The following is a 26397-nucleotide window of genomic DNA, read 5'->3' as shown; positions in this document are numbered from 1 at the left end:
AAAGGCGAGAGCCTCTGTGGATTGTAGTGGCATTGGTCTGCGAGGAGGACCAAGAGGTGTTGCTGGTGCTTCTTTTATCTGCCTACTCACCTTGCCTTCATCCTTTGGGCTGTCACTCAAATGAACCACAGGTCCTGGATGAGTTTTAGTTGATCTGTGACAAGAAGGAAATATAAGGAGGAGGTGAAAAAGACAGCAGCTTTGATGCAGTCACACAAGACTGCAAGCACACCATTGTTCAGCGAGTACATGGAAGTAATAGTAAGTAGAGGCTTTTACTGGACTTACAAGTCCAAGTTAGCTTTTCATGCTGTGAGTGCATATTCAGGGTTTTTACCCCCCCAATTAAGTGTATTTGTATAGTCCAATTTTACTGATCACATATTTGCCTCACAGGGCTTTACAATCTGTACAAAGCACAAAATAAAAGTACTCATTCTATAATATTAAACTAAAAGTCAACTGGGCTGCTCAAAGATCTACTTTAATTTGACTTTGCTTGTGACGCATTTGGAAAGTATGCTGCACGCAGAGATTATTAAGAGCTGAACAAAGAGCTCCACTGCTCTGCACTCTTGAACCTCCGTAGGAGGCCCACACAGTGTTATATTACGCAAAGTCAATCTTAATCCTTTTGCTCAAGACCTCCACATTACCACCAGGTCACAGTCACAACCTGTTCTAGCTACAGAATCCCGACCAAGAGGAAAATATTGCATAAATCTGGATTGAAATATAAAGTTGTCACCAAAAATCAACCCAGAAGACAAATATGTTGCTGATTGATTGACATCGTCTGTCAATGTTGGGATGATAACAAATTACACAGTTTTCCAGAAAGGAACGAGGTGTCATGGTTCAGAGATAAGATGTTCTCCAAACCAAAATGTTCAGCAGTAAAATGTATTTAATTTAGAACCACTTGGTCATCAGGGAACTTCCAAGTGGCAGCTGCAATCGTCATTTATTACAATTATGATATTTTAGCACAGTGGTTGAAATGTGAGCGGATGGAGGAAGCTAAAGCTACGGAAGACTGACACTATTAGTAATGCCTGCTGCTGCAAAGCGATAAAAACATGAAACCACAGCCAGCTCTCCATACAATTCTATTCAGCAGTTAAAGTAAAAATAAGTTATCAACAAATCATCTGCAATACACAACACCTGTCCTGAGGTGCCACAATAGGTGAATGCCACGAGCTAATCTTCCTACACCAGCCATGCAGAACAAATAATACACTAAGCAGAGATACACTTTCTGATATAACATGATGGTCTTTTGACCCCAGACCTTTTGTTGCACATCAACAAACCCACACGCACACATGCGGACGCACTGACAGTAGTTTCCTTTTGAGTTTACAAGTTATTGAGGTGCAGCGAGAGGAACCGCTCACAGCAGCTATTGAATGCCGAATAGAGTGGGATGTGTGTGCAAAGGCTTGCTTTTGTGTGTGGAAGGCCATTTCCTTTGGTTGAAGAAAACCTTCACACTGTGCAGAAAAATATGTGAGCCGAGGAGAGTTGCAGACTGACTTAGTGACTCCGGATAAAGTTTGGCTTTCAGTTTACAAGGACAGCCTTTGAAATGCTCACAAAGCCAAAGAAAATGTTTTCAGAACATAATAAATAATACATAAATTAATATAGAGCGATTGCCAAAGTTGGGTACAGCAATATCTTCTGAGACCCTGTGAGGCTATGTCGCCGCATATAACGCTTACATTACATTAGTAATTGATAATGCACTGATTGTATTACCATTGTGAGATGCAACACTCTAATGATGCACTTGCATAAAGGTGTGTATTACTTTAGTGTTGCTTTCATGAGAATACAAAACATGAGAGGAATTCATGAAGTTTGCTTTTATAAGTTGTGATGGGATCTTTTTTGTTGTTAGCATAAAAGTATCTACGCAAAAAAACAAAATAAAAATGCGGCGCTGGTGAAGTGTTGTGGTTTTAGGGCAAATTAGCCAGTCCAAAAGCTTTCTTTAAGCAATGAGCAAGTGCCCAAAAAACACAAAATATTCAGCAATCCTGCCTGTTGTGGGCTCAGAAGATCTGAAAAGAAGAGGCTCCTGTGTTGATCAACAGGTGTACAAACTATGCACGAATGAAAAACACAAGAATTAAGACTATTCTTTTAATTATAGCTCATATGAGGCACGAAGAAAAAAAGCAAATCAGCGAATGTGTTTTCGGGACCTTGTTATCTATGTCATCCAGAGATTGGCGCTCAAGGCTGTTGAGATCAGGAACACAATGCAAAGACGCCGTGAGCACCAGCAGGACCAGCGGAGCCATGGCAACCCAACATCGTTAGAAAAGAGTAAATAATCAACACGACAGATGAAAGGGAGGTGTGCAGGGCAGGAAATAACAATTCAGCTGCAGGGACATGAAGAATAGGTCAAGGTTGAATTGTATACTGTGTATGATTATAATCACAAATAATCACATGTGCATGTCTCCTACATGGCTACAATGTATAACAACTATCAAAAAGGTCAAGTTAAATGTCACATTTTATACATTTCATGAGGTACGCAGTGACTTCAGTACAGGTACAGTATGAATGTACAACAAATTGTGCCCGATCCTGTCATGTTAAAGAAAGCTGTATTTCTTTGACAATGAAGTTTGTGTTCCATCTTAAAGTCATATGTGTTGTTACTGTAATTGTGACTATTTTTACAGTATATTTCTGTAGGTAGTGCGTTTTCTTGGGTATATTCTGAATGATCAACTTTCCACAAAGACAGTTTAAGTGTTCTGTGGAGAAATCTGCAAAGTTGAAAGCACATTTTTGTGTATGTATAGCCACCTTGCTTAAACTTGTGGTATTTGGGTGTTGCACATAATTTTCAATAGTGTATGGCTAGTATTTCTACACATCAATTAGCTGCCGTACATTGGTTGAACAATTTTTTTGATCATGCGGTCTCCGTTTTTAAAGTTGGTGGGAATTATTCAAAATGTTAAGAGAGTTGTTGGACAATAATATGTTGAGTGTTAGCTCGTTAACTTATTTGTAATGTTTATCTTTCGAAAGATTCTTCAACCTCCATTCAGCTCAAAGTCTCCCTTAACAAGCCTTTATTTTTCCTTTGAGCATTATTTCTCTAGTGTTGATGCAAAAACTTCAAAGTGTTACTTTCTTTTTTGTGTGTGATACTAAAAGATGACTTTGTATTTATTTTTTCCTTTGGCACCACAGCCAACACTACAGAGCTTAAGCTGTGGTTCTCCTCCATTCTCCATTCACCCTTTTCCAGACCTAATCTGTAACAAAATATATCCTTTAGAGTTTCATTCCCTCCTTTGTCAGACTGAATAAACTACAACAAAGATGAATTTTCTATCATTCTTTCCTCTCCCTGCTGTGCGATGGATTGGACACATACTAATAACTAACGGAATACTAACAAGGTCATTATTGCTGCCTCCTCATGGACCCTGAATGCCCCCAGAACACACTTACTGGCACTGGTTAACATTCTCCAAATGAAATGGAGACAAAGGGATCCAAAAAATGCCCTTGAGATCAATGAGGTTCCAGGTTACACTAGCACTAGGTTTTAAATGAGGTTTATGCCTTTGTCTCCACAGGTATTTTAACACGGACGGTGCCCTTTAAGATTCTTGAGTCTTGCGGAACACCAACAAAACATTAAAACAAGACAGCGTTCGTTTTCTTTCCAAACATATTTGCAAGTTAGTGGTATATTTTAGGAGACAGGGTTGCTGTTGCCGTATGTTTCTGCTCCCAAGTATTTTTGGAGTATGTCCTTGCATTTTAAGACAAAAATGAGAAAAAGAAAAAAGGGAAGCCAGACGGATGCTGAAAAGCTCATTGCTTATTTTACAATCGCAATAATAGAAATAGCCAAATGTGCCAATGTTGATTAGGGCTGACTTGATGCCAGGCGTGAACAGAATTCTGCTCATCACAGGGATCTATGAACTGAAGCAGAGTGAGCAGCGTGCTGCCGTGTTTTCCCACTTCTCCTCGCATTTCATTTTGGAATGAATTTCCTGAAGATTAAATTGTGCATTAAATATGTTGCAAGAACCCATTTGAATTTCAATGAGAGCCCAGCCCTTCTGTTTGGGCACAGTGGTCCCAGTTGAATTGCTACTATAACAGTTTATTTTCAAGAGAGCGTACTTTGGTCCGTATTAAATGAATGCATCTGTGACTAGCTGTCACACAAACAAACATTGCTAAGAACACAAATGCACACATGTGTAAACACACAACAAATATTGTGTGACTCACACTGCGATGTTTGTACACAGTAGAAAGAGGGGATGTGTTCTCCTTTGCTCATGCAACGCTCCACTGCGGGAAGCACGGAAAAGTCCCCGCTCATCCCTATTCATGTTTCGTGGAAAAACTCCCCAGCCAAACTACGAAGCTCCCCAGTCGCTCTGTGTTGATGAGAGAATATTCATTGTCTCCTTCAACTTTCAATGAACTTCATTTCAGAAAAGGTGCACAGCGCTGACGGTTAGAAAATGGAGAATATATTACAGGTTATACTCAACCGGAACATAATACGGAGTGTGGAGAAAGCTATTGTTGAGAGGGTTGTGTGCTCTTCTATCCACTGTGTGCATGCCATCTTTACCTAATATGCGATGATGCAGAATCCAAAAGGTGTTATATATTCTGTTGCCTGACATTTCTGCACAAACTTAAGTCATTTAGTCGTTTGAGGCACCTGGCGATGCTGGCACCTCATCCGTCTCATCAGCAGCTAGTTAAATTAGCCTACCACCCCTCTATAGGCCAGATGACAGCAAAGATCCAAGTTCCAAAATGTCAGTAAATATTCTGTAAATATTCAGATTAAATGTGATGCACCGTGTAAGGTATCATAGTCATCATGGCAAGAGTAGTTTTCCAGTCTCCCCATTGTGCTTTTTTAGGGGGGCTCATTGGCGACAAGATATTCATATCTACTGAATGTGTGCAGATTTCAAATTATTTCTATAAATTTGAAGCTAATTTCATTATCTAAATACTGTTAAGCAATACACCTGCATAGGCCTGTCTGTGGACACAGTTGATGAATGCTTCACAAGAAGAAAAAAAAAGTCTCACTTGGCTCTTGCTGTGCAGAGACAGACAGGAACAGTGTGCATACCCCAGGGTTTCCTCCAGAAAATTGGTTAGTCAAGGTTGTGAAGAAAAAAACGGGAAAAAACAACAACCGGTAAATTGATGCTAAATGGACTGCATTTCCTCCCTGACCGGAAAAGGGGCTTTCACCCATTCATACGCACATTCATACACCAATGCTGGCTGACCCACCATGCAAGGCACTTGGGAGCAACTCAGGGGTTAATGACTTGCTAAATGACACTTAGAGATATGTACAGGTTATCCGGGGATCAAACTACGAACCTTGTAATCAAAGGACAACCTGCCCTACCTTCTGATTGGATGTATGATCTGCCTGTGTAAAACCATATGACTGGGATTATAAATGGAAGACTAAACCAAGGAATCTCTGTCTGTCTGCGTGGTATTTGCATATCTCGTCTAAGATACTTCACACTTGTCGGGTGTGACCCCGTAGGGTGCTGTGTTGAATGTGCTGCAATTTGGACCCGCGACAAGTTCAAAACGAATAAACTTTGAAAAAACAAACCAACAACGTTCTGTCTAGCAGCGGGACCAGGAGCCAAGCAATAAGCACTCGTTAAATAAACTTAAATATCAGCAGATTGTTAGCAGTGCACATGCCCCAGACATTATTATTTCCATAGGGGAAAGGGGGGGATTCTGGTTGCACAATGCAGTACAAAAATGTCCCATTTACAATTGGTTTATTATAGAATGGCAGATGTTAAATATAGTGTGCAGCAGAAGTGATTCTGGACACTCGATCTGTTCACTTCCAGGAAACTAATGTACGATGCATTCAATCAATTATTGTCACGTGCGTCAGGCAGATTGTAACGCATCTCATCTTGGGATCAATTTAGCTACCAGATAAAGGTTTAAACCGTGTCTTCACCCATTAAAGTAAAGGCCTTCAGTGTATGATATAGTGCACCGGCTCTTTTCCAATTAGGTTTCATTTTATGTTTCATGAATATGAAGTAGTATTTTATCGTTTTACCTTATCTTCCTTTCAGGGGACACACTACTGTAGGATTCTTATGCAGTGAATGATTACTTGTTTATTGAGTAATTAATTGAGTACCACTAACTAATACGTACACATAAAAACAAAACAAAACAAATGAAAACCTTACAGATAGAAGAAAGTTATTTTAAGTGATGTGCAACACTCCTCGGTTCACTCTGCGGAAAGGAATCAGCAAACCAAATATCCGGTTCAGATCCCATCCGCTGCCTCAGCCTCCATGACTTGAGCCATGATTGGCAGACAGACCTCCCACACGCACACAACAGTGTTATGACTGCTCACTGTGGTTTGGCCTGTCAGAAGGCAAAGCGATGGCTTGGTATGGGAGTGACTTGTGACTGACACTGCAGCAGGGGACTTGTCAGGGTAACAACAGAAGAACGCTGCGTAGGTGGGTGAAACCAACAGAAACAAACGAGCATGCAATGCAACCGAGCGCCATTTGTGTACTTTATGGCACTTGAAGCTGTTAATCCGCAGCGCATTTCAGCCACGCAGTCAAAACTTGCAAGAAACAAAAGTGCATGTCAACAAATGAATGAAGGCTTCTGTTGACTGACGAATAATATTACGCCCAAACGTGAGGTGTTATATAACACTGAGAACATTAACAGTCATCTGGGAACATTAACAGAATGGAAAAAGGCTGCTTCTGCAAAAATAAAATGTCAGTGGTTTGATGGCGCACTGTGAAATGTAAATATCTTAACAACTCATTCAGTCTTCAGTTCATCGAAATGGGTTTTCTCAAAATTACGGGAAAACTGATTCAACATCGTATCTTTTTTGTTTCATTTTTATAGATATTATGTGAAATATCGAATACATCGAACATCTAGCAAGGTCAGTTTGTTTCGTTAAATGTGGCTGAACAACAACATAGTGGATAAATGGCGGGTTCAGGCTTTAGGCTATTTTAGCGATTATCAAAAATACAATCCACACATATTAATCAAAAGCTATTTAAAGATATTAAAATGAAAGCCATTACTGTTCCCTTTCTAAACATATATGTACACATTTTTAAATTTAGAGTTAATCTGAAGAAAACTCAGGTTTTTTTAATTAAGAAATTGTGGGAACAAATTAACCTTGTGTGACGAGCTAATTCACGAACCTGTCGATAAACTAGCGGGGTGTCAGCGGGGTAAAGCGGCATTTACACTTCCAGTGTCTGTGATGAAATATTTGAACTGTTCACATTTAAGATTTGAGCCATGAAATGAGTTTGACCAGAGTTCAGCTTTCAAAAAGATCTGAAACTGCTTGTATGTCAGCTCTTGTTTTCCTCCAATATTGTTTGAAGGAAAACTGCCATTCACACCACTGTAACATTCACTGATGATCATCGTTACATTAGTCACACTGAAACATCATCGCTGTCTTGAATAACTAATCAGCATCGTTGCTATCAAATCCAGTATTTTGGATTATGGACAACTCACAGTTCTATGGCCTTGTTCCACATGATGACGTATCCGGACAAAACGAAGGACTCGATGTTGACGATGTGTGTGTTTCCACGCTCCGTCCCCACATACAGCCATTTGCTCTGAAAGGGAAGGTGGCAAAACGTGATCCTGGAGAACGAGAAACAAAAAGGGGGGAGAGAGACTGAGTGTTAGAATATGAACAGTCACAAAGGGGTCGATGATTCAGCTTGTTTCAATGGTTGGAAGGATCAGTCGAGCTGAGTGTTTCCTTGTGGCATAATTAAACGAGTATTTTGTACATAAGCACAATGATTTACACCTCTTGACGGTCACATTCTGCTGTCGTTCAAACCAAGTACTTTCAAGCCGCTAATTATAAGGATTAGGATAATTAGGTTCAAGCTTTAGTTATGTAAACATTACATAATTGTGTGCAATATGTTGCAGTGAACTAATAACTGACAAAGACCTGTTCTGATTCAAAAAGAATTGATCATTCTAAAATATAGACAAAGTGATTATAACTGTATTCTAGCCACGTTGTCGTCTACTGGCAGACTTCCTGAGCCATTGTTAAATGGTAATAACTGCCCTTCTTCAGAGAAGTGGTACCCTGACTCATTCACAGAAGTCATGGCCTGACTTCTTAATCGAGGTAAACGTTTTTACTTAGCAGCAAAGCGAAAATCTATTGTCCTTCACAACAGAAAGCCTTACATAGTTATTCTCACCTACATTCGCTCCTCCTACACTTTGTAGTGGTTTGCCCTCCAAGTCAATATAAATAACTATTTAAAGAGCACTTGTAAACCAGCGTTTTGCACATACGCATTACTCCTCTGTTCAAAGCTTTAAATAGTAAAACATATTTAATAAAATCAGAGATCATGCACATTTTGGATAATAGATTTTCATGACCTGTCATTCTGTCATTTTGCATTCAAAGTATGTGTAATGAATCATTATAATTAATTTAAAGCATTTACATTTGTATTTTTATTGAATTTTTTACATCTGCTGGCCAACACAGATTCAAAGAAACATTTAAAGTAATTAAACACTCAGATTCACATGAAATGAAGATATGTTCTTTGATCGACTAATGTTGTCTCACCAGGTCATTGATAAGCTATTGTACAGGGTTCTCCTTCCATAGTGTGTACATGTGAGCCAAGTGAGCGTAGAAGAGCTAAAGGAACATCTCGTCAGGCAAACAGCAGTATTCTGGATTAGCTTGATTTACTTCAGCATTTAACGGTAGCCTATACAATGTCCATCTTAGCCTTCAACGCCCATACCGGAGTGATTACATGTCTGTTGATTGATGTGTGATTTCACATTTTTAGGCCTTTTATAAACCCTAATTGCTAAGTGAATCAAAATAAATAACCATGAAGCCATGTCAGATTTACATGTGGCATATGAATAATAATCATGATGTGAGGCTGCTTAAACCATTATTGGGCTGACATTAGCCACCTACATCTTCATAATCACCGGGGAAGAAAGATCAGCACACACAAAACCCTCCTGTCATTGCTGATTACTTTGTAGAAGGGGAGGGGTCATTGGGCTCTAGCCCCACATTCACCCACCCAGCAAGCGGCAGGATTATTAGATAGAAGACAAATGAGATGGCAAACAATTCAATAAGGATTTTAGGGGCTTGGGGAGATGACAATATTCAAACTGGCAGGGGGGGAGACGGAGGATTTTTACAGTACTCCTTCTTTTACAACATGCATTTAGTCCTAGCAGACCAAGGTTTACATATTTATTTTTTGTGGAAGTGACGGACCTTTCAGGGTTAGTAGGTCTAATACACAGAAAGCAACAGACGAGATCTAAACCTCTCCATAAACGTGTGTTTATTTGACACAGTGAACATCCAACTGTGCAAATATTCTATCACTGTGGGAAAGTGTTGCTAGTTTTTCATCTAAATTGCCGTATTTTAAAACCATATCTGCAATAGCCCGATGAGTCATAATGTTTTCTCGATGAAAATAAATGGAGCCTCTGTAGAGAAGCCTCTTAGCACTGATTACCTCCGTTATGAGCTCACCATAAAATGTCACAAGAAGGATTCAATAGATGTGGGTTCAAGGGACAACTTCAGTGAAAGAAAGGAGTAGAAGTTGACAGAAAGGTGAACGAGGTAAGCAGTGATGAACACAGATCCAAAAGTCAAACTGTAGATAGTCAAAGGCCACCGTTTTGATTCCATACAGTCGGACCAGACCCCATCAATGGGTCTTATAATTATCAATCAAAGAGGACAGGAGCAGACGTGGCTTTGGCTGCCAGCTGACCGGCCACTGCAAGACCAAGAGCAAATAGCCTTAATGAATTAAAAAGATTTAGAGATGAATTTAATTGGTGACATCATCTCGGAAACTGGTCTTGTCATTTCCTCTGCAGGAGACATGACACAATTGCTCTGAGAATTCATATTTGAAAAGCTCAAACACAGGCGGTTACATTAGCTCAAATGCCTCTTTGTATTATGCACAAAAACAACTGCAGCAAGTGTCCAATGTTTTATGTATTGTTATGTGTTTTGTTTGGACTGAGATTCTTCAAATTCTTTGTGACAACAGCATGACAGTCTGACAGTTATCACAAAACAATTCTTTACACCAATTCCAGTGATAAAGAAGTTATTCTTGGGGGATAATTTGAGTTGTTAGGGTGCTAATTGTTCGAGGTTCAGTCTGGAGCGACAGAGCTAAATGGCAAGTCACTGCCTGGCCTCTGACGGATGACTCATGATGCCCTTTTTCTCCTTTTATCTTGGAGCATGATTCACTGCTCTGCCACCAAAAGCAAGTGGTTTTGCTTCCTACCACTGCATCACAAGACAGGTAGAACGCTACTCAAACAGCTTTTCAACACCTTTGATACAAAACAATATTCCTAACCTTTACCTCTGTGCTTGTGTGTGGGCAGGTGAATCACACAGTGAAGGATCCAGCGGCAATGAATGCAACATTGTGGACTGAATTGGACCGTTTTAAAGGGACTGGTTTGTGATGATTTCACAACGGATAAATGCAGTAGCAAAAGTGCTGCAGAAATATGACCATGAAAAGGCACACCACAAAAATATCAAAAAGTACACCGTACATAATACATAATACATCATAAAATAACAAAAGAATTAAGCAAAGTGATGGACTGTAAATTATTCAGCGGTGTAAAAAATTACATTCCAGTACAGTTTGAATTTCTGAAAACAAAATGCTTGTCATTTACTCTCCCTTCTCATCCTGTCGCCAACAAGAGCGACTGTAGCTTAAAATTGATGGTAAGCAACATAAAGAATTAATTTTGAATAAAGTTTAGCTAACTTGGAATTATTATTATTACAGAAATTATTTATTACCAAATTTTCAAACTCTTTCCACTTTTTCTGGGAAGCATTAGCTAGCTAGCTAACTAATTAACTGATTGACTGACTGACAGACAGACTAACTTTGATATAAAAGCAATAGATATAAAAGCAATAGAAATAAAAGTTATTATTAATCATAACATTATTTATATTGCCTGTGTGTGCAGCAGCTGCTTTCTCTCTTTCCTTGACAGCATGGAGACTGAAGAATGGGAAAACTGGGATCCTGAGTTTTCTGCCCCCGCTTGCATATTGAGGCACTGATTATTTTCCCCTCCTGTGGACATGGCCTTACGGTATGACGTGTTTGACTCCATCTCTATGGCTACATTTAGGGTTTTTAACTACAAGATTCCTCAGTTTAAAAGTCATTAAAATCTGAACGAGGTTTGACATGAATTCCGAAAGAAGGTTCGAAAGTTCTCAGACATACTAATGACTTGAACCCAGAGACGCAGAGACAAAAAGTTATCTCTCTAACAACTTGCAGACATGGATTAAAAAAATCTCCTCCGGCCCATTATCCGCTAAAGCTCTGTCGCATTATGAAAGCGGCTTTGGTCGTGTTTGTGTTGAATGTGCTTTATTCATAGCAATGATATTTTTTGTTGCGAGAAAGCTTTTTGCTCTCCTGTGATGGAAAGTTTCAGTAGAGAGAAGTTATGCCCTGTGACTCAGCTGTCCTTGACTTGTAATTGCAATCAGGTTGTGTTGGCGATTGCATATACTCGTCACAAGTAACACTTGAATTAACGCTGTGACCCTTTTGCATGCATTTGCATGAACAAGAAGAATGAAGAAAACATTATAAAATTTAAAATATACCAGACGGCTCACGCAAACGCAGCAGCTCAGTGTTCTCAGTCAAACCGCAGCGATTTTGATTGCTGCTTTCAGAAAATTACCAAACCTAATTTTCTTGTACGCCTCCAAATGACATTGTCTTACTCTTACTTACTACACCTAATTTGCTTTTTGAACACACTTTATGTTCCATCCCATTTAATGGGAATGCAGTCATATTCATTAAATGTCCTTGCCCATGACTCAGTACACGGTGGAAATCAACTTTTAGTTGCTGTTTCCCCTTGCAGAAAGACAAAAAGTATTTACTGAGACAGAAATGATCCTACTTTTTTATCTTTAACATCAAGTTAATCCAAACAAGAAGCATTAAAAGAAAATATAGAAAGAGAAATATTGGAAAAAAAACCTCTTTTATTTAATTAACGTCATCATATATTTGAATCTTATGGCTCAGTTAATATGATGTATTTGTGTTCGGCTTTGTGTGTAATCTCTTGTTTGCTGTTATGAAATGTGGTGTGAACTAAATATTCACACATACTGAGGTGAATGATGCCACATTATCTGTCAGGTGAATTCTAAAACATAACAGGAACATAGCACGTAAGCCTTATTTCTTTCAAGAAGGACCCTTGCTACAGGGGTATGACACACCAATTTGCACTGAAACCATTATATTAATAAAACAACGTCTTCTTATGTTGACCATGTGATGGTTTATGGCAACGTTAGAGAGCCCTGTCTAGAACTAAAGCAGACACAATGCAGAAGGTTTTCAATCTGTTTACACAAACTTTGCAAACTTAAACAACCCCTGCCATGACACAGTAGTGCTTGTTTTACCACACACTACTAGCTTGCTATTCCGCCCTGTGAACACACATACTGGACTGTGCTTGTGTGCTCTGTATAGGTAAACAACTGCAGTGGCCACCCTCAGATTGAACAACCTGTTTCTGAGAATGCTCAGGCAGGACATTGAGAATATTTATTTTGACAACTGAGTCACTTCTGTGTAGTCCAGAAGGCCCAAAGGTTTTCACAACAAAGAAAGATCTTTCCAAAACCAAGCAGTTGAAGTTTATTGGTGGAGTTTTACTGCAAACCTTGTCCACAGCGGTACAGAACTTTGCCGCCGTGCCTCTACTCCTATCTGCGTCTCTAAACTGACATATAGATGGCTGGCCACCATCTACATGTATTGTAAGACTACCTATGTCTTGTGGATTTGGGTGGCATGTAAAAGAAGATGGATTCAGCTGCTTAATAACCTCTGGGAAGTCAGCTCTCACAGCCTGCGGTGGTGTTAATGGGGGTGGCTCTCAAGGCAGAAGGGGTCTCCAGCTGAGCCAGAAGAGAGAGCTTCAACCCAGCATTTCCTCCTTTTCAGGTTTGCCGGACAGGGTGAAAAAGAATCAGAGGCAGGACAGAGGAGCTGGCCTTCTCCTGTCAACACTCACTGCTTCACTGTCTTCAAGCCTGAACTGATTAAATGTGTCTTCCTGGTGGAAAAGCTCTGACTGATGCCGATGCTGCAGCTAAGAGATGGTTCGGCAGTATATGCTGGGTGGTTTGGGGTGCGGCATGAGTCGGGGCCTTTCTGGTGTATTGTCACCGTGACTATCTATTGAGCTCATGTATTTGGTGGTTCTGGGAGCTCATCCCTAATTGCCTGTGCAAAATAGTATGTACTGACCTCAGACAGGCACATCAAGCTTTCACTGGAGCAAGGTGGGGAGTTGTGTTTGAGGGTGTACCTCTGTGTGTGGGTGTGTGTGCTTGTTTGTTTCGTCGAGTGGAAATAATGCTTACCTTTCTCTATTAAATTTAAGTGAGTGAAGGACAGCCGGTCGTCTCTGACGGAGATTCCACAAGTGAAGTGTGTCATCTGCGCAGGCTGTGACCAGCGCCCCCTTAAGGTAAAAAGAAAAAAAATATCAATAATTAATTATTATGCAGACCTTGCCCTTTTTAAATCAACCCAATGTCTGTAGTCCTGGTTGATTGGACTAGAAGCACAAGATTGTAGCTGTAACGCACTCAGAGAAGATCCCAAAAATCTACACAATGACATGAAGTACAGTGTCTCTCAAGAAATAGCTTTCCCAGAATGCCTCATGACAGCTAACAGAAAACAATATTGTTGTTGTTAGAGAATATATGAATGCAGAGACCAATAAGCAACAGCAAAGAAACAGTAAGAGAGACATTGAGAGTTGTTTTCCTGGATTCCCTAAACATCCTATGACTGCACGACATGGTCTGTTCAGATAACTGAAGCGGTACGTTTGTTTCTTCAGCCTCTTGGACAGCAAAATAAAGAGATGTTTAACTGTAATGTAAAAAAAAAGTGTACTAACATAGCACTGCCACCTCACAGCAAAAGCAAGCCAGACCCGAACCCTCCGACCGGCCCTTCTGTGCGGCGTTAGCATGTTCTTCACGCGTTAGCGTACATTTGCTCTGGGTCTTCTGGCTTCCAAAGACATGCAGCTTAGGTTAACTGATGACATGATCATGTGACTGTGGTGAGTGTGAAGGGTAACTGTCTGTGTGTCAGCCCTGAGATAGCCAGCCGACCTGTCCAGGGTGTCCCCAACCTTTTCGCAATATAAGCTGTGATCTGCCGCGGACCACTCTGATAAACGGTTACAGATAAAAGATGGATGGCTGTCTTGGTTCAGTGCGAAATCACAGAGAATCACAAAAGAAACTGTGAGAGGGAACTCATTTTTCAAATGATGTTAGTCGGTTTTCTAGTTCTGAGGATTATAATTCCAGTGAAATTCCCAGTGTGGATTTCCTACTAAGGCATCGCTGTAAAGACTGGGGCCCAGGGAGAATAAGCTTTAGATTACAAACTTAATCGTGGGATTAAAGACTGTACAGTGTAAGAGAGGATAAAAACATTCTTCCTAGTGATTTGTATAACTGTGAATGTGTTCTTCCTACTCCCTGAGTGAAAAAAATATTTGTTGAAAAATTGTTTTGTAAATATGAGGTCAATAAAAGGTTACACGGTAAATACACGGTAATATATCATGAATTGGGCATTTTGTATGTGTGTGTATGTCCACTGTTTGTTATATAGGCAACACACAAACTAGCCATGAATGTAATTATTCTTGAGAAAAAAATATGTATTACCTTGAGGCAATAAAAGGATTAAGTATTGTCTCGTAAAAACACTTAATCTGTGACTAATTCCTTCTTCTACCCCGATCCAAGTCATAAATAAAAAATGAATGACCTTCACTTTTCAGTACCACCTGTGACTCACATCTCACTTAAATTAGGCTTCTTTACTAAAGCCTATTTGCAAAATAAGCAATGAGACTTTGTTTGTAAAACAAACATATATAATCTTCGGAAATTAATTAAACAGGAAAGAAAGATTTAATGAAAAACAATTATGTTAGCAATATATCCGCCGATTACCTCCCATTTTGTTTGACAAGCCGCTCACCGCCGATTTAAAAAATCCTTGTGATTCTCTTTAGCCATGTCAAATAAGACTGATGGGGGATGTGTTGATGATTACCAGGCAATTAAGTGAAATTAGGATGTAATTTCATGTTAGATTTTAATAAAAGTTTTCTATATTTGCACACTGGTTCTTATCCTCGACAGAATCCTCAGGTAATTTGAACAATTACATTTTTGTATCTAATTTGACAGTCGAGGGATTATTTTGAACATTCTTTCCTGTGCAGATTGAGTTTATTTCTGTCACCTGAAGGAATTAAAGGAGGTGGAGCAGCCGCTAATGAAAATTCAAACCAGACCGTAAGGAAGAGAACGGGAAAGGTTGACGGGGTGATAGTCGGGGCCACAACCCCATTATGGGTTAATTATCTTGATGTCTCGATGGCAACGCAGCCGGGACGACCAAGTGCATTTACAGAACACAGCGCGGGTAAAAGCCCACACAACTAAACCATCTAGAAGATCACTTTAGCTAGTTTATGTGTCTGTACAAAACAGGGGATTAGTAGTATCGTGAATTGATGGTTGCTTTCATATTTCCCTACAATAAATACCTCTAAAAAAGATGTATTTCATATTTCTAACAAAGAGGATGTTCATAATCCATACAAAGTCAACAAAGACTTGGTCAATGGGAATCACTAAAGCACTCATGTGTGTGTCAGATGGTCTATTAATAGTTCATTAATCAATACATCACACAGTGAGGGATCTGTTCTTTCTTGTAAGAGGATGCCGGTGGCATGATCAAAGTCTTCTGCAGCTGAGAAGAAGGCAAATAGTAGCGCGAGCAGGTTTGAGTGTCTGCTTTCAATGCAAATCATGCTGTTGTAAAGCAATACCACTTTAAAAAAAATGTGCAAGGACATTTTTAATTCAAGTTTTAGCATTCACCAGCTGCTGTGAGCTAATTTAGTTCTCCAATCTCAGGTCAAGTCAAAGGTTAATGAGGCGTGTGTCTGGGTGCGTGGATGTGTTGTAATCTGTTTTGTCTGTCCTCCGGCTATTCCAGCTGGTCCTCTCTTACTAGAAGAGTGTAACCATCGAACATGAGACTGAACAACATACAACATAGATCTTTAACTGTTTAAGATTTTTTAGAACATTCGTCTCTCTTAAATGTTTTTGGAGGAAAATGGGCTTTATTAACGATATTCAAAAACAAAGTTTCCCTGTATGTTTATTAAATATACAGTATATCCACAACTCTGGGCTCTGTCGCCATGTACCTCATTAATGCAGCAGAGGCGATGTGTTGGGAAATATTTTTTTTTGCCGCTCTCCTGGGGATTTATGACATTACTGTCTGTAAGAGGCTGAGAGAAGATATTGGTATCATTTGAAAGATGATCTCAAGCATCCATAGGTACCAACCACATCCTGCTAGCTCATTTCATGCAGACTCCCAGCATCACACATGAATGGCGGATGAAGTCGTGCCCAATTTATGCAATTCCAAGACGGTGTAGGGACCCTAGTATGGATTATGTAAATACACCATTTTCTAATAGGCTGAAATATCACATTTATACTTTGCATGAATAAGCATAGAGTAAGCATGCATGTTGACTCATGCAGGCCCGGCGCTAGGGGCGGACTTTGGGGTGCCTTGGGCCTCTGTTGGGTCCGCCCTGGACGGACAAGCTGGTCAATCACATATCACAGGGCTGTTCAGTACACCAGTTTCAAACTTCCATCCGATATGAATTTTTCAAATACCGTCATACCGGTGCCGTAGCGGCTGCTGTCACTCTTCTGCAGTCAGCAACATATAATTTTCACAGCTGTGGCTTAAAGCGCAGCAGGAGGAGCTACTTAAGTGTCAGGGGTAAAAACTTGAGTCATAGTTTCACATTTATAAAATTACACCGACAAACTGCATGCTGGGTAATGTTGTCACGTAAGTAGCGACCGCTGCGCCCGTAGCTGTGTTCTGTGAAAATTGAATAATGCTGCCTAACAAAGTGCCTGCTGTTGGGGCTATGCACCACAGGTGTGACATAGCTGTAAAAAAAGAAACGTGCCGCCCCCCAAAGCAACCTAAGGCCCCCCTGCAAATCAGTGTCTGACTGGCACCAGGCTTGGACTCATCAGTCTCTGGGTACACATCAAAACCTTTTTTTATTCAGATATCTTGAGGGGCGAGGTGAAGGGCCCCCTGTAAATATGGCCATTTCTGTTTTTTCCTTGCCATAATTCATTGAGATTTTTACTTCTTACAGAGTTATAGTGACCTCCTTTGACACTAACCCTCAGCAGCCCCCTCAAGACCTTTTAAATGTATTATTCATGGAGCAAAATAATGAATTCAGAAAAGGTAAACAAACACATTCATTAGCTTATTCATACCCTCCGCACAGCACAGTGACAGAAAATAAAAATCTCCCCATAAAATGGCATGAGAGAAACATGGTATGAGATTATGACTGAATAATAAAACGATTAACAACTAGAACTTTTGAACTGTGTGAATTTACATATACTCACACTGCACAAGGTCATCATCCACAGGCGCCTGCAATAAGCGGCCTCTTTAGTGAGCTTATACATCTAACGGGGATATGTCATTACATCTCGGCGAATGTCAAGAGGCCGCTCTAAATCTGCAAGTCAAGCATTAGTGAGGCTGGCGACCACCCACACGTCGAATCCAAAAGAGGGCATTGACATGCAGCACTGCTCATAGTCACTGTGGAACAATGAGAAGAGCTACAGAAGTCACTGTGATTTGCTGTTCTTCAATGTAAGAGAAAGCAGTGGTGAGTGTTTATGTACACAAACAGACACACACACACACACACACACACACACACACACACACACACACACTGTATGCAGAACCCCAAGCGATTAAGTCAAAAAATAAACATGAAAGTGCATAGATGTGTAAATACCACAAGATCAAATGGACAAATAAAACTGTGTCAGTGGCACACAGACCCACACAAACACAAACTGAGACTATCTAACAAACGTCTTTTACAAACCTGGCAATTAAATAAGATACACTTGACCCCAACTACTGATGGAGCACACCCTGTTTCTAATACTGTACATCTAAGCTGCATTCACAATAACTCTACTTGATTTGGGTTAGTATAAAGGCTGTCCCAAAAGCCTTTTTTTTGTGGTTCCAGAGTTGCAGACAATAGAAGCTTCAGCCAGAACAGGGCGACGGGGAAAGATGACTCAACCTGCAGCCCACGAGGGGCCCCTGTGACCGGAGGAGCACTTCTCTCCGGAGCTGTCATCAAAGCAGCACAATTCCTCGATCAAACACTCAGAGGCTTTCCCAACAATTTGTATTTTTTCCCAAACAAAATTGATTTACGATGAGTCCACGAGTGCTGGTTTTAACGTTTCATGAAGGGACAAAAGCCCGTCTGCAATCCAGCATCTCATTCCTCTGTGTGTGTGTGTGTGTGTGTGTGTGCGTGTGTGTGTTTGTGTGTGTGTGTGTGTGTGCAAGTGGCGACAAAGTCACGTCTGCAAGCCCCCTCCCCCTAAAAACGCGGCGTCTCTCCGGGCATTACGCACCGCCTCTCCAGCAGAGCACAACTGCAGGCCTGTGTGTAATGTGACGCTTCCGCTCCTCCCTTTTAGCCCGAGCCCCGCGTAGTTTTCGCTGCAACATAATCAACCGCGAAGAAGGCTCCAGCTTGGCTCGGCTCTATGACATAACTCGGGAAGGACTCTCGCAGACATTTTCTTCATTCTCGGCTGATGGACAGCATTGCGCTGCATTACGTGTCTTTCCGTTCATTAAAAGGCATTTATTTTTCAGAAGATTCCATTAGTCTTGTTGTTCTCACACAGTAGTTGTTATACAAAAGTATTTTCCAAAAGGTATGGCGTGTTTAATGCATGTTTGTAAAGCAGAGGGGTTAGAAATTACTATGATTCGAAAACATAATTGTAATACTTCAAAATAAGCTGTATAGCATACATGCTCACAATCAAATACACACTGTTAAGATACTTAACAACATTTGGGTGCTTAAACATATACTTAGACCCACACACATACTCATATATGTATACAAAGTCAATACCTGTCACAACAGCACACACACACCCGTGTTCAGCCTCATCCACCTCTATTTAACTCATACACATCACAAGGGGGCCAATGAGTGATGGATAAGTGGGCTGAAAAAGCCAGTGGGCTTGAAAAGAAATAGAGTGGAAAAAAAGAAAAAAAGCTGAGAGTGCGTAGATTACGAAGGGATGAAGGAGAGACGGAACAAGAAACACAAAGAGAGAGACAGCTTTGTGATCCTGCTCTTTAACTTTAAAAAAAACTGTTTTTGTTACTAATACACCTACAGTATTTTGTTCCTAAACAAAATATGGCAGTGAGATAGCTGCTGGTAAAGTCCTAAAATACTGGCGCAGAGCACTGCCATGTGTCAACCCACACAGTGCTGATCTGTCAGTGGACGAACATGCAGTGACGGAAAATGATGTTAAAGGCAGAGAGGAAATGATGTCCTGAAAGTCGTGATCACATGGTCATGATGCTTTAATATAAATGTAATGATATAGTGATTCGACTCCGGCTGTTCTCTTTTAACAGAAATGACAATAATAAGCTGACCTGCCAGATGGTTTGTCACACAGAGCCATCTGAGAAGCCGCTCTGTAAAGAAAGGGCACTTTCAAAAAATACTTTGCAGGTGATGGATGAGCCATCTGTCAATCAAACTCCTAACGAAGCGAGTCGGGAGAAGAGCAAAGCACATTTTTCCACAGTGACAAGCCTTCAGTGCCATTCTTTGCTCTTTTGTCAATGAAGAAATATTCTCTAGTTCTGATATAACGGGTGCTATTGAAGCATCCCCGCTATCCTCTTTGAGAGCCGCCATTGTTTTGAACCAGCAGTCACCTCTCTGTGCCTCTTCCCACACACCAAAGCCTCGCCTGTATAGTTGCCAGTAGCTCATCGCAGGATGCAGATTGGTTCGTGCTCTGGCTCACTGGACATAAACGCCTTACTTGAAGCCTGTCAAGACGCATTTTCGTGCGTTATGTGATTCCCCCCGATTCTCGCTCGACATGGCAAGAGTCCAGCAGCTGTGCATGGTAACATCAGCAAAATTCAATTCAGAAAAGCTTTCAATTTCTCAAACTATTAGGTTTGACAGATTGAAGGCACACCACTCATGAATTGAAATGAAATCCATTCAAGTCAATTCATTGAATTGGAAAACAAACTCACCTCGTCAGAAACGATATTGTGAAATTGAATTCATCATTTCTGTCATCACAACATGAACAAAGGTGCTCCAAATGTGCCATTTTATTTTTCCCATGATCTCTCTCCTTTCCAGAGACACATTTTATTTTCCAACACCTGAAGTGTTTTGAAGGGTAAACTGATATTTTTCTACTAATACTGTATATTACTTGTTTTCAGTAACATGTTTTTTGATTTACTGATGATATACAATATGTTGTATCCATTTTCTGTTAAATTCTCTCATTAACAATGTTAAAAACTAATTATAACAATCTCAATCGATATTTTTTTCAATTCAATTGTGGCATTATAAAAAAACAACAACTATAAAACAAGGACAAAACAAATAAGAACCACGCTATTGCATTGGGTGGACAGGTTGCTGACAACACGTGGGTTTGACAGTTTAAAGTTTGACAAAAGCAGCTTTAAAAACTCACAGCTCTACGAAAGCCTTGGAATGGAGTTTAGCTTACCTCATTGATGAGGAACTGTAGTTGAAGGACAGCTGCTCCACTCTCATGCTGACAGTAAGAGTCCACCCCGGGTCCTCCGAGTCTGATGACATCACAAAGTCAAGGAAGTATACAGAAGTGTACATAACACACACACACACACACACAAGCGTAAGAGGCAAAAACTGTACATACCGGTATTTCTGTGTTGGTGATTGTGCTGTACTGTGTTTGAGACAACATCCACAATGCACTGTGACGGATATATTAATATTACATGACCAAAATTGTGTTCTTCAATGCGATAATCAGACAATGGGTGAAGGGCATATCATTATCTTTTAACCGACTATAGTTCCTTTGTTCATCAGTTTATCGACTTATCGCCGTCCCATGAGGGTGCACCTGCTCCAACTGTGGTTGGACAGTTATGCAACTGGCCTGATTTAAGTAGGCAGGTGGCACAACATCAAATAGTTGGAGTAAATTTGAAAAAGCTTCCATGTAATACTTAGTGACTGTTGACACACACCCTTCAGCTCCTCTCCTTCGACATTGGGGAAGTCAAGTTTATAGCAAAACAGGTTCAAACACAGATGAGGAGCAACACCAACAGAGATGTTTCTATTTTATTTCTGACATAATATTAAGAACAATTCTCAGTGGAACATGATACAAAATAACACTGCTGTATTACAGCATTTGAATTAGCTATAGGTAATAAACTGCGAGCAGAGCGTATTCACAAGCCAATTAATGTTAACAGCTAAACAAATCATGTAGTAACAGACCAGATGCTATTCTAATACCAAGCTAAACTAAAATGAACGGATGCGAAAATCATAACTGGGTCATTAAACTTAGCAGAAACAGAAACAACACTAATTCAATAGGTTTGCTTGGGGGCAAGTACGTACAGTTGGTAAAGTACCAAGACCATATTCAAGACCGACAAATAGTACAGTACAAACAGTACATCAGAAAAAAATATGTCTGTGCAAGATTTTCCCTCCAGCTTGGTTGTGCTATCCAACGAACATTCCCCTCATTCTCCTGAAACTACAAAGAGTTTAGCCTGGAAGCCCTCAGAAGGCGTGTCTGTTAAAAAATAAAACTTTTTGCTATTTGTGATTGGTTTCATGAAGCAACTGGACTCAAGTCTGTCTGTACAAGGTATAAACAACATAAATAATCAACATACCGCACACATCAACACTATAGATGACAATGTAAAAAGCGGTCAATTTTGTTATTGTACTTATCGATCTTGTCCTGCAGTATACATCCTTGTCAAGTAATTTTCCAATTCGCCCTGAAAAATACATCCTAAAATTATACAAAGGCTAAGGAACACTGTATTTACTGAATGTGGCTTGGTTAGAAAAGAAGTATGGTACCAGAGAAAGTAAAAGCCACGGGCACATCCTTTAAAGCAGGTGGAAATCAACAGGACGGGGATGAGCCAGTTGGATCTGGGACAGGAGCAGTTATTTAATCGCTATGTACAGAATTAAAAATGTTGCCAACATTGCTCGAGGTACATCACAGAACTACATGTGACCAGTTCTGCAATGATTTGAATGATCCTGATATGTCTCGCAATTCATTAGCATCTGTTTGTGTGTAAACCAAAACCACCTTGTTCAGACTGTTTAGTCATGATGCCGTGGCAGTCTGGAGTATGAACTAAATACAGCTAAATGGATGTCGCGGTATACAAATTCATGTAAAAGCACAAAACATCTTATCCTCAAAAAGATAAGAAAAAAAGTGTTTTCCAGGTATTCAAGCTGTTGTACTCATATGACATGGCATTTGTGTTTTGTTGTATTCAACAATCAGGGGGAAAGGCTTTTGCATCCTTCTACCCTTAGAACTATAATTTTAAGTTCTCAGCATTCCATGCACTAAATAGACAGTTTTTGTTATGTCTTATTCTGAGTGTGTGTGCACATGACACGCAATAGTGGTCCAATACAAAACTTAGGATGCGGTTACGTGGCCGTACCCTTGTCCCTCCAGTGATTTCTGTCTACCTCACTTGGCATTAATAGCTACACCTTGCAAACAGCTCAGGGCAAAGGGATTGTGTAACATTTAGGAGCCACGTTCAAATGTTTCAGTTCAGTTGTCTAACACTGCAGAAAACTTTTATTGAGATCAAAATGTGTGTCATCACTCAATTGTTTCATCCTCTTAGAAAGGAGTGTGAAATTATCATAATCAGCAAATTCATTCTTGACTTTTGGTCAAAAATGTGTTTTGTGAGGTCAGGGTAGCATTTGTCCACCCAGATGGTATCAGTTCAAGCTAGAGTCCAGGTGGTCATTATGCCTTCCGCGCATGGAGGAAATATCATGTTCATGAGAATGAACGTCCAGAGAACAGGAAAACAGCCGTGGCTAGACAAAAATGGTTATTTGTTTCAAAAATGTAAAGATCATATTGTAAATTCAATATACGTTCTACTCACTTATTTAACGGTTGCTATTACTAAATAAGAGAGACATATGAAGCTTGGATTACACACAAACACCACTAGCTGTGTTCAGTGATGGTTTTTCCTATTGCAGATGTGATAGAGAACTCAATCAGAAAGCCAACAGATTGATGATATGCAGAGTGAGCGCATCTCATTTCAGTGACACAATGTACTCTGAAACCAACGAGACAGAAACATCCAGACAGTCTTGCTAGACTGACTTATCATATCTCCAGCAGCAGAAGCAGCCATGCACTGTGATATGGTGAATCGTTGAACCAGGCTACAGATCCCAGGTGCACTGGGGAGGAAAGACTCAAGACAGCTCATGCCCCGAGGCAAAAGTTCAATTTCAGTCTTGTTTCAAAACAATTCTTAACTCTTGTACAAAAAAGAAAAAAAATGTTTGTTTTATGTCTTCACTTTTGTTTGACTGCCCAGTAAACATAGTAAATATAATGCATGCAACACAAATATATGGAGAACTAATACTGAATATGGTTATAGATTTTTTTATCTACAATTTACATGTATAATATAACAATTATGGTTACAAAATCTGTGTATAAACAACACAATGGTTGTATTATAGTCAAAGCCAGCTAGATAACCCCCGGATGGTTGTGTGACTTTTTCATCAAACGTTTGTGTACGGATGTACACAAACAAATGTAGCTGTACGGTATTTCATGTATGCTGGAAAAATAGATATATCAAGGGCTAATTTGTAATTGTCACTCTTTTAATTGTACACATTCATACTGTGATGGGACACCGTGACAGCAGACACCATGATTGCTGTGACTAAAAATTGTAACTTCAAACAGTTATCTTGTGTGTTTGCCAGCGTGTATTTGATTGCCAGCTTTACACTGTATATTTGTTATAAAGTGGTGCACATTCACGAGGTAGGCACCAGGGCACACACATACACATACAGATAATAGTCTGCAAATGTTGTGAGTCATGTGTTAGTTTCGGAAAACATGTTTTTTTTTGTCTGGTCCACTCACCGATACGGAAAAGAAATCCGATTGACTGAGCTACATCAGTGGGGAGGAAAATCAAACACCTAATATTCGAGCTTACTTGGTAGGAGAGAGGCCTTTTGTCCTCATATGCTCATATTGAGCAGCACACAAAGAAACATTTTTTTTTACCTGTGGCAATACACTGAGCACAAACAACAGTCTTGTCCACTTAGTCAAGCAGTCTATATGTATTTCTCCCTTTAATACCCACACAGTGGGTGACTTCCAGGACGAAAGGCTTGAATAAAAACAAGTCAGACATGGTTTACGAATGTATTGCAAGGCGTCTGTCTTGACAATGAGGGTTAGGCTTGTCGCAGTGGGAGCTATAGACCCTTTGAAAGCCAACGTCAGCAAAAAGGATTCATGCGCAAAAGCTTTTTCAACAGCTATCCAAGTAAGCAAACTTTAAACATTGAAACTAAACTGTGATTAGCATCAACATGTCTGGTTGTTGCCTTTTTGGTTGTCGAAATCGATATTCCAAAGGGAAACTTAAATTCCACATAATTCCAAAAGGATCGTAGCCGTTTAAGAGCAGCAGGTTTTTCAGATTAACGAGTGAATGTGTAAGAAATGGCCTCAAACATGTTAATGGAAAAGATGATGAATAAAATGTTTTTGATGATATCTGGGGACCTTTGAGGTACTTCTTAAGGCATAATACTAATATTGATGACTTGCTTCAGCAGGAACAGGCTGGGGGAGAGTAGGACAACTATCTGATCATGTACATTGACTTGTAGGAAAAACAACAAAAAACACCCATTATTCAGTTTGTAAAGTATTTTTTAATGTTTGTTTATTTTCTTTTTATTATCTGTTTTAATTTATCTATTATTTATTTACTTTATTATTTTAGGAGGGAGAACAGGGGGAACATGTTCGCTGTGTATTGTTCTGTTGACATTGAATTTGATGTGACTTGCAGACTAAAAATCAATAAATACATTGTTTGAAAAACAAATAAAAACAGTGAATGTGTTAACTGGTGAATGGTTGCTCGTAGTAATAGACGAAATGGCTGGCATTTGAGATCTTTGGGAGTTAACGCCCCTGCACAGCTTCAAAAGCTATTGGACTTCGCCGTACTTCCGTTGCCAAACTGCGTGCGAACATGTGGTTTAGATGCTTTGACATGGCGCAGCTATTCTTATGACGTGCCAGGACACTATGCATGTATTCATATTTGTAATTGGTGACGTTGGTGACAGCGTCTGTAAATTGCCCCAGCCCTACTGTATAGTATGAACAGATGTGCATGTGTTTGTGTTATTCAAGGGCTGACTCAAAAGGCAATGGTTGGCGACAGACTCAAATCATCTCTCTGTCTGTCTGGATCATTCTCTCCCTGACAGGCGAGTCTTTATACACATCCCATTTAAATTCACATCACACTCGGGTCCGCATCCAAACACAAAAGAAGCTGTCAAAAGCACAAAGCTGATGTGAAGGTGAAGTCGCCTACATTCATACAGGAGACAAAAACTATATTGCTGCTAACAAGAAACAATGCTAAAATGAAGGAGAAAAAAACCTGACTGTTTCTGTTGCTATTTGTCACACACAGTTTGCAGCTGATCCAGTCAAACTAGAGCCTTATTTCCTCATCGTAAAAATAAAAGATTTGTAACGTTGATAAAGCGTCCTAAGATCCAGATGTCTTGGTACAGTGAGTTTTGTTTTACTGCTTCACAACCTGATTAACACTGAAATCAGGTACAGCATACATTAACATTTAACCAATGTAGCTCGTGTTATCCGAGACAGTTGGCTCGATGCTCTACTCCTATATACTTTGCATATCATCATTTGTGAGTTTTCTTTTGACAGTTACAATGATCAGCTAATCAAACTAAAAAAATGTGTCTCATGGGTTCACACAATGCTTGACACCTGTA

At 39.9% G+C, this 26397-nt stretch overlaps 1 protein-coding gene across 11 annotated transcripts in view; it reads right to left on the bottom strand.

Annotated features, from left to right (window-relative positions):
* stxbp5l (syntaxin binding protein 5L) overlaps positions 1-26397 on the bottom strand; it is a 114706-nt gene that overhangs the window by 45228 nt on the left and 43081 nt on the right. For all 11 annotated transcript variants that reach the window (XM_068572076.1, XM_068572077.1, XM_068572080.1 and 8 more), the window contains exons 3-6: positions 21005-21086; positions 13616-13716; positions 7615-7749; positions 91-154 (exon numbers count right to left, since the gene is read on the bottom strand). In XM_068572076.1, the coding sequence (XP_068428177.1) occupies positions 91-154; positions 7615-7749; positions 13616-13716; positions 21005-21086 (382 nt within the window). The remainder of the gene's footprint in view (positions 1-90; positions 155-7614; positions 7750-13615; positions 13717-21004; positions 21087-26397) is intronic.

The sequence above is a fragment of the Clinocottus analis genome, unplaced genomic scaffold (assembly GCF_023055335.1).
Source record: "Clinocottus analis isolate CAN_PGR_092001 unplaced genomic scaffold, fCliAna1.0.p SCAF_12, whole genome shotgun sequence".
NCBI lineage: Eukaryota > Metazoa > Chordata > Actinopteri > Perciformes > Cottidae > Clinocottus > Clinocottus analis.
Note: the sequence above shows the minus strand (reverse complement) of the source record. Positions and strands in the feature narration are given on the sequence as shown.